Source organism: Lepidochelys kempii, chromosome 3 (genome assembly GCF_965140285.1).
Source record: "Lepidochelys kempii isolate rLepKem1 chromosome 3, rLepKem1.hap1, whole genome shotgun sequence".
Taxonomy (NCBI): domain Eukaryota; kingdom Metazoa; phylum Chordata; order Testudines; family Cheloniidae; genus Lepidochelys; species Lepidochelys kempii.
In genome coordinates, this window is record NC_136382.1 from 13,799,074 (window position 1) to 13,814,563 (window position 15,490).

General features: G+C 43.9%; 1 protein-coding gene across 1 annotated transcript in view; it reads right to left on the bottom strand.

The window, feature by feature from the left end:
• Nucleotides 1-9,559: 9,559 nt before the first annotated feature.
• TFAP2D (transcription factor AP-2 delta) overlaps nucleotides 9,560-15,490 on the bottom strand; it is a 54,695-nt gene continuing 48,764 nt past the window's right edge. The window contains exon 8 of the mRNA XM_073335084.1: nucleotides 9,560-9,779. Within this exon, the coding sequence (XP_073191185.1) occupies nucleotides 9,560-9,779 (220 nt within the window). The remainder of the gene's footprint in view (nucleotides 9,780-15,490) is intronic.

The window sequence follows — 15,490 nt, forward strand, 5'->3', positions numbered from 1 at the left end:
ATTTTTCAGGGAAAGTCATTCTGGCCTATTTCAAAAAGTCTTGTCCTGCTACATCCAAATTCCCTGCTGCCCCCTTGTGCACAGGATGACTTTTATGTTTTAATTCATAATAGAAGTAGTATTGAAAACTGGGGAGGAGGGAGGGGATTCGTTTTAACGCTAGCTGCTAGAGTCAGCGAATATTGATGCCAATCACATGACACAGATATTAAACTATATCCCAGCCCCTGGCATTTGAGCTGGGTCAGAGTTATTGCCCCACCTGTGTGTCTCGCCATGATTCTGCTCCCCCTTCAGTTATGTCAGTGTTAGAAAATTAATAAGAGTATGTGTGATTTGAGCCATTGAATCCAGTGTTGCTGACATTCATACTCTGGGAGCAGGGCCATCGTTTCAGAAAAATTCTCAGGGAGGTGTGGGAGCTGTCAGCATGGGGGACGTTAAATGTGACTATATTATATCCTACAACGTTGAGGGAGCTGGGGAAATAGAAGACATAATGGAGCACACAGACCACTGAAAAGTCGGTGGGGAAGGGGACACAAACTAAGATTGGGAGTGGAAGGGAGGTAACTGCCCCCTTTCTCCATAGCAAATGATGCCCCTGCCTGGGAGTGCTCCATGAAATGGAAAAATAGTCTGCTTTAAAAAGAGGAGGACCCTCCTTTGGAACACACAACACCAGTCATAATTTAGTTTATGCTGAACAGGAAAGCAAAGTTAAGCTCTTTCTTTCATGCAGGGGCCACCATGTAGGCCTGCTGTTGGGCAAGTGGATCATAGAATATCAGGGTTGGAAGGGACTTCAGGAGGTCGTCTGGTCCAGTAGTCTCCAAACTGGGGTGGGGTGCACAAGATGATCCCAGGGGGTGCGCGGCAGCAGGAGCACTGCCAGATGGCACTCCGCCATTTTCTTTTCTTTGGCGGCAGCTCTGCACGTCCACGGCTGGTGTTTCCCTCCAGCAGCGCGCCTTGGCGGGTCTTCTGGTCCTGTTCTGTTGGCAGCACACCTGCGGCAGGTTTTCCGGTCTTTTCCTGTCTGCGGCACGCAGGTCTTCCGGTCTTCACCCTGGGGGTGCGTGAGCCAAAAAGTTTGGAGACCACTGATCTAGTCCAACCCCCTGCTCAAAGCAGGACCAATCCCCAATTTTTGGCCCAGAGTCCTAAACGGCCCCATCAAGGATTGAGCTCACAACCCTGAGTTTAGCAGGCCAATGCTCAAACCACTGAGCTATCCCTCCCCCAATGCTGTCTAGGACATGAAAACTATACATTGAAACATTAAATAGAAAAGAGGAGCTACTTCAGTGATGAGATTGTTATATTCCCAGTTAATGGACGGGCCTTAAATGAAAGCCCTGGGACTCAGTAGTGATAGGCTGTAATGATATTTAATGTTAATGTACTTAGCTAAGAGATTCATTGATCATGTCTGCACAGACTGTGCAGTCACACACAGCTCGCTGAGCTGCCAAAGTATTGTCCCATCACACCCTGGGCAGAGGCTGTAATCTGGGATGGATGATCTTGGGCCAGTCTTTTCTTTGGTTCTTTCAAAGGAGTGTTCAGGAATCTGGAGGGGATGTCTCCACTCGTGGTATATCACCAATTCAAAGATAGGTACATCACAAAACCATAGGCCTCGAGCCTAGCTAGGTTCCCGAACTGTGTTGATATCTCTGTACATTGTGGGTGAAATATTTGCCCCACTGAAGGCAATGGGAGTTTTGCCATTGATTTTCATGGGGGCAGGATTTTACCTTATATCTGCTTGGCTCAATCCTGATAATGTCTGATCATCCTGAATGCCCATTAGATTGGGAGTTGAGGGTGCTTTTCATAGGATCAGGTTCCCTGTTGCGTTTTATTACTTATCTGGTCTAAGGCCTCATATGTGCTCTGCACTTTGATGCTGCTGCTGGTCCATGACAAAACATTTTCATGTGTTATTCTGGTGGCTTCCATCATGTCATATCAAAGACTCCCCTTAGCTTCACTGGGCTTTGGATCAGGCCCCCAGAAACCAGCCGCTAGAATTAGCCGCTAGAAAGCAGAATGCACATATTTGTATGCACCTTGTTTGCTCAGAGGCCAATTATGATGCAGATGGATGACCCCTCCCCTTCTACTTTGCACACGCACAAACAGGCACATGTGTACAAATCAGAGGTTATTTCTGTACATTGGCATTTAATGCATGTAAAAGTGAACATGCGCTTTGCAAATTTGCCTGCAAATCTCTCTTGTTGTTCTTGTTTTCCTGTAGATAGGGAGGATGACTTACACCCCAATGTGAAATTAATGAGCTGAGCTCATCCCTGGTGTAACTGCATTGAACTCACACCAGCAATGAATTTCCCACTGATCTCCCTGAGTCTCTGGTACATACCAAAGGGCAGGGACTCACAGAACTGATCATGGAGAAAAGCAGTTAGACTACAGAAGTGGTATTTCCCAGTGAATCATAATATTCATCATTCATTAGCAAGGCTATGATTTTGGCACAGAAGTCATGGTGTTCATGGTAATTGTGAATTTTAATAAATTGTAAGGAGAGTGATCACTTTAGATAAGCTATTACCAGCAGGAGAGTGGGCTGGGAGGAGGTATTTTTTCATGCTTTGTGTGTATAAAAAGATCTTCTACACTTTCCACAGTATGCATCCGATGAAGTGAGCTGTAGCTCGCGAAAGCTTATGCTCAAATAAATTGGTTAGTCTCTAAGGTGCCACAAGTACTCCTTTTCTTTTTGCGAATACAGACTAACACGGCTGTTCCTCTGAAACCTTAGTAAAGTCTGTGACCTGCACAACAGTGTCTCCTGTGAGCCTGGCTTCCCGCTCCAGTCGTTGCCCACAAGGTCACTGCCCCCCAGGCTTGGCGGGTCTGCCTCTCCACAGAAGGAGATAGAGGGATAGAGGGGCCAAATTTGATTGTCGTTGTGACCTAGTTTCTGGAGTCACACTGTCACTCATGTTTGGTGTGTCCACCCTTCTATAGATGGAGCAAATGCACCAATCCTGAGTGGCGTTGCAACCTAGCGCACAGAATCGCAATGCTTGGAGTGGGGAGCTGGGCCTAACCCCTTGGGACAGAAGCTACAGCTGCTGGGCGAGGACAGGGTGCTCTCCAGCTGCACCACCCCTGGGGCCTCTCCTTCCCTGCTACACAAAAGTGTGGGAACTGAGGAGGCCTGAAAGCCTGCTTCCCTCTCCCTTATGCAAGGAAGGGGGCCCAAACATTTGAGGGCTGCAGAAGTATTTTCTTTTTGTTTGGACTGCTTTATATTCCTGGAGTGAGGTGGACTTGCTAAGAGACACAGCTGGAGAGCTGTACCGCATATCCCAGAATCAGACCACAGGATTGTTGTCACCCAGAGAATAACATATGAGGTAAGTGAGGCACCTGCAAGACATGACCTGAAGACATAACTTTTGACAATTCTGAAACTTGAAATTTCCTTATTGTCTTTCATTTTTATGCACCTCCACATGGCCACTGCTGGAAGTACTGAAACACTGCAGAAAAGATAGTTCATACCATGTTCCCAACCAGGCTAGAAACACTATGTCCAGGCAATGGAAAGCCTTTCCTTGTGAGATATCCAACAAAACTTTGCAGACCCAAGTGCTCTGAATAATTAAGATAAACATCTGAGCTAGAGTTAAGCTTAACTAAAACGTCCAAGAAGTTGGGATTTAAATCTAGAAACAAACTTTTGTGGCTACTCCTTATTTCTATAATGGGAAGAATGCCAATGCTGGATCTGAATGCTTCCCAGAACACTGGACCTGAATCCGAACTGGAGTTTTGCAGTTTGTGCCCATTACTAATCCTTCCTTTTGATTACCACCCAGAACAGAATTTGAATTTCAGACCTTCTGAGATTCTGCCATAGACAAAGGATAGTCATGGCCCTAAGGCACTGGCTTGGGACTCACGAGATCTAAGTTGAGCTCTTGGTATTATCACAGACTTCTTACATAACCATGAGCAAATTGCTTAATCTCTCTGGCCCTCAGTTTTCCATCTGTAAAATGGGCATATGATACTTCCATTCTCTCACCTGCACTTTGTCTGCTTCATCTATCTAGATTGTCAGCTTTTCAAGGCAAGTGTTGTCTTTTACTGCATGTATGTACCATGTCTAGCACAATGGGGTCTCATTATTAGCTGGGGAACCCTCTCGGTACTACTACAATATAAGTGCATAATATAATAATGCTGGTTGCTGTCACATGGTCCTACTGTTAAATCTTTAATCTGTCTTCATAGGCAGAAATTATTTTCCAGCGCCAGACATCAGGTTAAATCAACATAGATTTTATTGCCGTGATATGTTCTGTTGAATGTGGTTGTTATCTAAAGAGACTCATGTAAAACGGATAGGTCATATAGGAAATAGAAATATAAAAGATTATGTTCTTTACCACTGAATTATAAATAAAATAAAATTAAATTGAAGGAGAACACGAAAACCTAATCCCCAAACAATAAATAGGACATTGCTTGTTTGTGACCAAGTGCACAGTCACATTTAATACAATCACAACAGCTGCTGTACAGAATGGAGTTCATCATACAAATTAAATAAAATTTTAAAAAATAACAGCAATAAAAAAGGTCGGTTCTTTCAATGTGACCTTCACGTGGCAAAGAAAACTGAAATAATATTCTTCTCCCTCCCAAACAACTATATTTTGAGTCTTGTAGAATCTGTAATGGGGGCAGAGGAGAGGATATGATTATAATTACAGTCCCGTATAATTATTGTCATTGATTTTCCTTTGTGTTGCAAGGTTGGATCGTCTATTAATACTGTTTTTTTCTCTTCCTTTAAAGTAAATAATTAGAGCAGCCGAATTGCCTCTCTGAAGGATAAAAGAAAGTCAGATTCTCAGGGAATTAATCATCAGCCCTTTTGGATTGATGATTTGTAAGACCAAAAATGTCTAACATGATTAGAAAAAGCGTTCAGAGACAATGAACTATCAGGAAATAAAAATGCCATTTCCTTGGTCAAGTGTCAGCTGTTCCAGTGAGTCAATTTCAAAAGGAAGAGACAAGCAGGGACAATATTTACACAAAAGCCTATGATTTGGGAGGACTATACATTGTCTGGTTGCCATATCTTTTAGCAAAAAATGGACGAGAATCTTCAAAGAACGGATGCCTTGTCGGGTTTGGAGAGCTGACAGTCTTTTCCTAATGGATATTTGGAGTTCACCTATGGGGAGAAGGGGGGAAAGCTAGGGGCCAAATTCATTCTTGGTGTCACTCCATCAAAACAATTGAGTGACACCTGCAAGGAGGTAGGTACTAAAGCTGCAGCAATCTGCTTGCTAGCATTCCAACATCAAGAACAAGTTTCTCTGGATCTTTGAACTTTAACTGGTAGAGTCATGACCATTCATCTGCTGGGCTCACTGCAACAAGTGTGTAGGAATTCCATTAATTCTCTCTCTACCTGCTGTGTAAAGGGAATACGTTACTCTCTCCTTAATGTGCATTTGTATCTCTTAATAACATTATGGGGTGCTACATGAGAACACTCAGGTCTAGTGTTTAGAGCAAGGGCTGAAAGTGTGGACTACAGGGTTTTATTCTCAGTTCTGCCACTGATTTACTGGCTGACCTTGGGCAAGTGATTTAGGGCCAGGTTTGGATCCCCTTGCTCCCAATGAATAATACCCTAATTCCATCAGTAAGGTCATCGCTATTAGTCAACGGGACTACTCATAGAGTAAGCTGCTACTGAACCAAAGTAAGAGTAGTAATATCTGGCCCTTAATCTCTGTGTCAAAAGGAGAATTATACTAATTTACTTACCACTTCTTGGGGTTTCTGAGGCTTACTTAATAAAGCTTTATAGAGCACCTTGGATGGAAGATGCCGTATAAGTGCAAAGCATTCTTAATAGTGTTGTCAGTGAGAGCAGGTGCTAACAGAGCTGCAGAAATGTCAAAGGCTGGGTGGCCTGGTTCAATTAAATAAGACCTGATACAAACATTCACACAAAACTTGAGCTACAAATCTATTCTGGGGGGTTAAAAAAAACCTGTGGTTCATTTTTTTTGCCTTGGATTTCAGCCATGAGAAAGATGTTTCTAACCTGAGTAGAGTGAGGAATTCGTGGATATGTCATCAGAGAGCTTGTTCCAGGCCTAATTTCTAGATCAGAAATGTACACATATATTTGCATATACTTTGGATAAACACCCACCATTCTGGATACTTCTTTGAATCTAACTTCAAGCCATTGCCCATCATTCAAGCTGATCTAATTCATTAATTGGGATTGGCATGCTTTCCATTGGTAGCAAGCTTGAAACCTAAGTGGTAACCCTCAAAAAGCTAAACTGACATAAGCAAGTTTTAAACCCATTTCAGTGCATCTATATTAGGGGTTTGCACTGGTGTAACTAGCCTGATTTTAAATCAGTTCAATTACATTGATGCAACTTTTCTGTATAGATAAGGCCTGAGAAAGGAAAAGGAGGGGACACGTTTGTGTGCATGTGTAGGTAGGGTGGATAAGAATTTAGCCTGGGATTTTCAAGGAACCTAAGGGAGTTAGTTGCTCAAATCCCATTGAATTCCAAAGGTATTTTGGCATCTAATTCTCTCAATGTCTTTGAAAATTCCAGCCATTTAAACAGAACTTACAAATATTTTCCTCTCCAAAGAAAGTAAATAAATCCATTGAAAAGACTGAGAACAAACAAGCAGACACAGAGAGTACATGAGCTTCAATTAGGTTCCCAAACAGCCTTTTGAAGTGTTTTGCATTCAAAGGGTTTCAGGGGAGCAAAGAAGAGAAATAGGAGTATGAGCTGAGCTATAAGAAAGACCACAAATGAAAAGAATCTCATTGACTTGAAACCATTTTGGATCAGCCTTAAGTGATTCCTTTCTAAGAACTTCTAGTGGACAATAGGGCATAAGTGTGGGATGCCGGGGTTTAAACAGCACACAATTTCTATTAATGTTAAGTGGGTAGAACAGTAACCCAAGATACAGACAATGTCCTCCATAGCTCCAACAGAAAATGTAAGTATTTTAAGAGTAAAGATTGTAGAGACATTAGAATGTATATTGAACACCATGTTACTTGAAATAGGGTCATGTAAGCATTATTTCTTGGCTCAGATATTTGATCAATATTATAATTGAGTGCAATGTCTGGGCAGAATTCATGACCACAGATACTTTGGTGCCTTTGTAGAAAGTATTTCAAAATTTGTAATGTCATTTGAAAATAATGGGGAAAAAATTGAGAATGTATTTGTAGTCTCCCTCCCCCACACACACCATTTTATAGAACAAGCTGTACAGCTTGTCAAAAATGGTCATAATTCAAAACTTTGATGAAAAAAATTGCAAAAATGTTATTTTTCCCCCTTGTTTCCCACCCGTACCCCCAGGAGTTCTAATATGAATTTATTCAAGTTTTTTGGAGCTAGGGAATGTGCCTCTTTTTATCTGTCAGCTGAATTTCATTACACTTTCATAATGTGGTAAATCTGAAGATATTTTAAAAAAGGAAATTGACATTAGGGGGATACTGTTATCTTAAAAAAAATCTGGGGCCAAATCCTGAGAAATACTGAGCACCTCTAACTCCCAATAGTTTGGGGGAGTTGGGTTGGGCACAAGTCACTTAACACCTCTTAAGGTTTTGCTTTTTGTTTATTTTTGCTTATTTATTTCATTATTTTTTGTATTTCTCTCAGCTTAGGAATGAAAATCAATGAATGAGTTTCTGTTTTGCTTATAGTCAGTGGCTAGTGAATTTCATTTTCAAGTTTCTCATGTTCTAACATAATCCTGCCTTGTCTGAGCTGCAAACATTGCATGAAAATGTTTTTCTTTCACAACTGTTTCCACAGGAATTTTAAAAAAAATATCTCAGGGAAACTTTTGCACAGGTCTTAGATTTTATATAAAAAATCTTTGTTTCTGCAAAGGGCTAAATTTGACTCAGTAGTTACTCTTTAACAGCTGGTAGGTTTCCTGAAACTCAATCAGCTCTCAATACATTTATGAATCCTGCTCCCAATGAAATTAATGGCATAACTCCCACTGGCTTTGGTGGGAATAGGACTGGGCCACAATTGACTCACTTCCTTCAACACTTCAACTCTTCCTGAAGGCCAATTTTTGTAATCCCAGTTTGGTTGTCCTATCTACTTACAGCCAAGGCACTGTTGCAAGTGCAACAGTATTTTTCCTTCCCCAATAAAGAGATATGATGGAAACCAAAAAGAAGTGATAAGCTAATGAAATAAAACTCCTCTGGCATGAATTGGCTGGATGGAACTAACCCAAGACAAGACAAAGTAGAATCAGACCGGAGACACTTTTGGCTTGAAGTGAGTTGAGCCTGGAGGATGCTATGGCTGGCTCCATTTTAGATGATGAGTGTGGCAGGTGGTAAAGTAAGGCTTTAGAAATACGTAAGCAAGGCCTTTAAATCTCTGGCTGCCGTGGACAAGACCAATCTATCCCTAGACATCATTTATTTGAAATGGGATTTAAAAGAACAAAACAACTCCCCTCCACCCCCCCAATCTGTGAGTGGGTGTTTTTGGAACCTCCTGAGTCCCAGATGTATTGCTAAAGACAATCAAGCTGCAGAAACAAGCCACTGAAGAAAAGAAAATCATCGTAAAATCAAAGCACAACAAAAGACCTCTCCAACCACCTGCATCAATCTATTTGAATACAGACCCAGATATGGTTGACTGCAGTTTTGGAATTCAACTGCCAATACTAGGGGCCGATAAGGAATAAGGGACAGAAGCCTATCATTTAATCTGACCTCCAATGATTACAGTTACTAGGGCTTTTGCTGAAATTATCAAGGCTCTTTCATTTTAAACTGTGATGTCCTTCACATGAGAGGCATCAGGGCTGCTTCTTGAACAATCACATGCTTTGGCATAATTCCAATGCAGATTTACCATAAATTCCCACACTGGGCTGTGGACCCCAACTATTGAGTGGTCCACTCTTCCCAGGACATAAAGGTTCTTCTCTTTCCCCTTTCCAAGTTTCCATACTGTCTTCTGATGGTCAGCTGATTGGGCCAGCTTGGTGGGGCAAAGAAGGCACTCTTTCCATTTTATCCGTCACATGGGCGAAGTTATAATGCCAGCTCTGTGTTATCCCACGACTCTGGTGCTTGCCCCATCCCTAACTCTGCTGCCGGACAAGGAAGTGCTTCAAGTTAGCCCCAGACAAATCACGTGTGCCACCTCATCTGAGTCCGGAAGTGCTTATAAAACCAGTGTTCGTGTATCACTGGGAATGATCAAACACTACGTGCACAAAATAATAATTTAGAGCAACATAAATAAAAAGATGACAATTTCATCACACAATTTACTGTACACTGCTTTTCTCCGAGGTTTTTTTTATCTTTTTCATTTTTCCCCTCCCTTTTTTTTTGTTTTGTTTTTTGGTCCACTGGAGATAAATCACCCGCAAGGATATATATATTTAAAAAAGAAAAATATCAGCAGCAAGACTCTCTGGAAATAGATTCTGTTTGATGTAGCTAGTCTGTCTTTTCTGTTTTGCCCTCTTTCACAGCAGCCTCTGAAGTTTTCCTCAGGGGGGTTTTCTCCAAGGTGGCGTGTCCTTGGCCAGATTCTGCTGCTCCTCCGCTTTTGTGCGATGTGTGTTTTTCCAAGTAGTTCAGCATTTCACTGAGAACAGTTTGGAAAGTGCTTAGGGCAGCACATATTGCAGGAGTTCCAAAGCCGTGAGTGATCAAACTATACATGGGAGAGAGACAGGGAGACAGAAAGAAAAGAAATATTGAAGAGTTTACTAGGCACTGATTGTCTTGTAATGAAATTCAAGACTTTTCCCCTCAAATATTTATTGCCTTTGGAGGAAAGAAATAAAAGAAAACCAGACTTGATGCAACTTCAAAGGGGGTGTTTTTGCAGTAGGAGAATCAGGTCTGAACCACCTAGAGCCAGCTTCTCAGAGGATGTACCACCATTGACTTCAATGGGGCTATGCCAATTCACGCTAGCTGAGAATCTGTCCCCTATGCTCACTGGAATTGCTGCGTTTTAATCATAGTAGGGTTAACAACATCTTTCTGTGGTAGATTAAATAAATTCTGTATAGTTTGCTAAGTGTTCCATTAAAAGAGACCATTAAAACCCAAGGGCCTGATTGCTATGCACAGGCATTACAGATCCTAAGGTAGTTTTAGTTAAGATAAAGGTTTGTCCTAGTGTTATTGTAACGCTGACAGACCCCGGTAATTGGGATCAAAACTGGGACATCTGAAGCTTATTGTATGAGTCTCTACTGCAGGGATCAGCAACTTTTGTCACGCAGCCTGTCAGGGAAACCTGCTGGCAGGCCAGGACGGTTTGTTTACCTGCAGCGTCCGCAGGTTTGGCTGATGGCAGCTCCCACTGGCCGCCGTTTGCCATTCCAGGCCAATGGGAGCTGCAGGAAGTGGCAGCCAGCACGTCCCTTGGCCCATGCTGCTTCCCGCAGCCCCCATTGGCCTGGAATGGCAAACCGCGGCCAGTGGGAGCTGCCATCAGCCAAACCTGCAGACGCTGCAGGTAAACAAACCATCCCGGCCCGCCAGCGGATTTCCCTGACAGGCTACCTGCCAAAAGTTGCCGATCCCTGCTCTACTGCATGAGCTAAAAGCCACATGCCTCTTAGCTAAGGCTGTAGCAGACACATTCATCTCTAGATAGTCTATGTGCTACTAGAGGGGGACGGTGCACCCCACCAAGCCTGGGTTACATCAGAACACAGTCTTTTTTCTGCTGCTCCTCCTGCTTTGCACCCCAAAAGTGGCTACATTTTAGAGGTGCTGCACAGATATAGTTGATAAAGTGCTTTGAGATTAACGGTGCAGCACTCTTCTATGGTTTATTTTATATCTTTAGTTATATAACAATAGGCAAAATCCTGCTGCCAGGGAAATACTGAAGAGGCAGTGTATGGGATAGCTGCTGTTTTGGCCAATAAAGAGGATTGAACCAGTGACCTCACAAGCAAAAGGCGTAAGTGCTTATAGCTTGAGCTAAAGACCCACAGTTGGTAAGCATGGCTGTAACAGACTCAGATCCTCTGTGGATCAGGCCTAGGGGTGGACACACACGCACACTGAATCAGTGAATTTCACTTGCAGGAAGTGAATGCTCCCTGCTGCTCGATGGTGACTCCTCTGGCTGGCTAAGGAACGGCACTGACAAGCACCAGGGAGCCATTAACCCCTTCAGCTAAAAAACAATGGGCTATCATGGGGGATTCCCTCTGTGGTGGAGATTAGAGAGAGTGGTTTAATGCACTAAAACACCTGCAGTTCTGTCAGGAAGCACCTCCTGTATTCTGCAGAGGAAGGACAAGTCTCAGCATTTTGGCTCCCCAGCCTGACCACACATTTTAGAAATAAGTGAGAGCTTGTTGCCAAGAAGCTGGAGGAAGCTGAGTGGGGATTAGGGTTGCCGGGTGTTCAGTTTTGGACTGGAAAGCCCAGTCTAAAAGGGATCCTCACAGCTCCGGTCAGCAGTGCTGACCGGGCTGTTAAAAGTGCGGTCGGCGGTGCAGGCAGGCTCCCTACACAGCTCCTGGGAAGCTGCTGGCATCTACCTCTGGCTCCTAGGCGGCGGGATGGTCCCCAGCACCAACTCAGTGGCTCCTTTTGGCTGGGAACCATGGCCAGTGGGACCTGAGGGGGTGGTGCCTGAAGGCACAGGCAGCATGCAGAGTCACTTGGTCGTGCCTCTGCTTAGGAGCCAGAGAGATGCTGGCAGCTTCCTGGGAGCCATATGAGGTAAACGCCAGCTGAAGCCCGCATCCTGCACCCCCCCTTGCACCTGAACCCCCTGCCCCAGCCCAGATCCCCCTCCTGCACCCTGAACCCCTCATTTCTGGCCCCACCCCAGAGCCCACACACCCTAGCCCAGAGACCATACCCCATTCTGCATCCCAAACCCCTGCCCCAGCCCGTACCCCCTCCAGCATCCCAAACCCCTCATCTCTGGCCCCATCCCAGAGCCTGCACCCCCAGCCGGAGCCCTCACCCGCTCCTGTACCCCAACCCCATGCCCCAGGTTGGAGCTCTCTCCTGCACCCCAAACCCCTCATCTCTGACCACACCCTAGAGCCCACACCCCAGAGCCCATACCCCCTCTGATACCCTAACTCCCTGCCTCAGCCCAGAGCCCCCCCTCCCCCACATTCCAATCCTCTGCCCTAGCCCAGTGCGAGTGAACAAGGGTGGGGGAGAGTGAGCAACAGAGGGAGGGGGATGGAGTGAGTGGGGGCGTGGCCTTGGGAAAGGGGCGGGGCAAGGATGTTCGGTTTTCTGCAAACAGAAAGTTGGCAACCCTTGTGGGGATCAGCGGAAAAGTTCCAAACACAGGGCACTTGCGCTTCAGACAGGCTTGACTTTCTGCCTCTCCTAGAAGCAGGAAGTACCACAAATCTTAGGGAGAGTCATGGTCTTTTGAGATATCTGACTGAAGTGTGGAGAGTTCAGTAAGTCAGACACCTTGGAGAAGTCCCTAGACATTTGAATCTGAATCTCCCAGTCTTCCGAGGGTTCCCATCAATACTAGAGTAATAACTAGTGCCTATGTAGCATTTTTCAACCATACGTCTCAAAGCACTTTTCAAAGGTAGTAAGCATCATTACCCCCATTTTACAGATGGGAAAAACATTAACAATGACTACTTAACAATTACTGAATAATAATATCTGGAGGCCCCATTGGGCCTTCATTTTTGTTATAATAAATGAGGCAAATCTAATTATTTTCATACTGTAGAGTCTTTTCCTCTCAGGACAGGGACAGTGCCTTTTTTATGTTTTGAAAGTGCCTGGCACACTGGACAAAAGATTAATATTTACACCAATATTGCCATCTTATGCGATATTTGCTATTTTCCTTAAAGTCCAAACTTCTGGAGTCATGTGATTACAGAGGATCTCAATTTACATTCTGATAGTGTAAGTTTCAAGCCCTCATGACTGCGAAGAAAAGCTCCAAAATACAAACCCTAAAGGCTGCGATACCAGCAGGCAAATAAAAGGAACCCCAAATGTCAGGAATGGGGGGTTAAGCTCATTATTTTTAAGCCACTTTCTTGATCTTTCAGGGCCTGGTTTATGATTTTGGAATGGCCAGGGTTGTGTACACTGGAATACACAAGAAATATTTGTTAGCTTATATTCAAGCGAAAGACGTGAAGTTCCTCTGAGAGTTGCCAGTATGCACTGTCATATTGTTTGTTTTCCACATGATTATAGGAAAGCCAAAGGCCCATGAATATGTAAGAATATGCGTTTGTGCAAAGGATTGTGTGAAAGTGATTTATTAAAGCCCAGCCCCCCCCCCTCTGTTTTTAAACATTCCGGTCATCCAGTCAGAGAATAGAAACAATACCATGTGACTAAGATGGCCTGTCACATCATGAAGAGCAAAGAGGGAATACTATATTGAACGCGCCCAGGGCACAGCTCACCAGCAGCCCATCAGTGTATACAAGTGGGCAGATCTCAAATAATGAACAGAACTGTAAAACACAACACCTGTCTGCAAACCATGGGACAGGCTGGAAAAAGAGCTGTATACCTGGCGTCAAAACAAGCCAGCATCATAACTAGAGCTGACTGGAAAAAGGTTTCTTTTTCTGTGGAAAAAATCATGTTCTGAGTGAAAAACAAAAACCGAAATATTTTGATTCTGAAATGCCACCTCAGGAGTTGTAGATCAAGCGTCTCATGCTCCCATTCTTCTCTATCGGTTGGGCTCCCTCACAGGATCACATCTCCCATCATGCACCCCGGTCACACGACCGCCCTAATACCCAGCCTCCCTTCCTCCAAAAGAAACAGATTTGAAGACAATTTTTTGACCAGCCCCACTGTGTATAATTTACTGTCCCCGTTCTACTGATGAGGTACAGCAAGGCTGAGTGAAGACGTCCTTTACTCTTTATCACAGTAATTCACCTGGCCACACCATTTTTTTTTAACCCTTTGAAAATGCTGGGAAGCTTGGATAATTTCCCTTTACCAGCAGCAGTAAGTTGATTCCAGTCAGAAGAGAAAGGATGGACCTATGTTGAAAGCACAGGGCTGGGAGACAGAAGACTCAGGGCAAAGTATTTAACTGCAGGTCCATAGCATCCACATTTAGGTACCGAAATAAAAGTTCTCAGAGGTGCTGGGCATCAAAACAATCTGGCGGGGGGGCTCAACATCTCTGAATCAAGTCACTTTTATTAAGGTACCGAAATATGGATTGAGGAGCCTAAAATCAAGCAGTTGAGTTTGGAAATCTTGGTCTGAGGTATTCACAAGTCTGCTGCCCTTCTCCTTGTGTGACCTCTAAGTAAGTCACTTCACCTTTCCAAAATAGGGGTAATAATATATCACAGGAATATTGCAAGGCTAAATTAACTGGGTCTTGTACCATGCATTGAGATCTTCACATGGAAGAAATTATTTAGGGTCAACGTGTTATAACCATTATGCTTTAGTACACCCAGCATATATTCCTGCCTACAGGCATGCCTAGTGTTATGATGCAATTATGGCAGCTCATGTTTTAACAATGTCCTTACTCAAAATTAAAACATCACAGTGTGCCTGAAGGCTTGGACTCTAGTTTGGCAGCTACCTCGAGCACTCCTGCTCACCCCAGGCGGGTGGCGTCCATTGCATCACAAAAGAAACATGCTCACTCTTCATGAGTAGTGCCATCTGCACCAATTTTTAATACCCTAATTAAAAAAGCAAAAACAGAAACAGGCACCCACTTCCCAAGCTTCTGGGAACATGAACATCCCCAAAAAACAGAAGTGACTATCCAAATTTCACAACACGCTGCATCTGACTGGCAGCAACCACACACAGCTCCCAGAGGAGATCCCAGCAACTGAAGAGAGAACTAAAACAGAGCCTGATTTCCTGACTCATGCCTAGTGGCACCTTACTCCACAAGTGCTCCCATTGACCTCAAGAGTCCTTTTGTATTTCATTTGCAGGTTGCCTGTAGGATCTAAGGGCTTGATTCGGATACTTTCCCTCAGGTTAAGTGGCATAGGGAAGCCCCCTGGAACATGTGTGGAGTCTGAGTAAAGGTGTCAGATACTACAGGGATAGAGAACTCTATAAAACTATACAGCTAGCCTCCAGGCTCAAAGACACTACTCCAGTCAGCTCCCTTCATAGCCAAACACGTGATAGGAAAATGCCATCATAAAGGGATGGGCTTTTCCATACCATGGAGAGCAAAGATGGGTTCTGATGGGACAGAAAAAAGGGTTCTAGAATCTAGGGACCTCCCCCAAAAACATCCTGCTCCACAGAGCTCAAATCTTGTGGCTGATTTCACCTATCAGGAGAGTCCATATGGAAAGAGACAGTCTCCAAGGCAGCCAAGCCCCAGACCATAAAATGTTTTGTCACAAGACTGACAACACTCAGAATTTC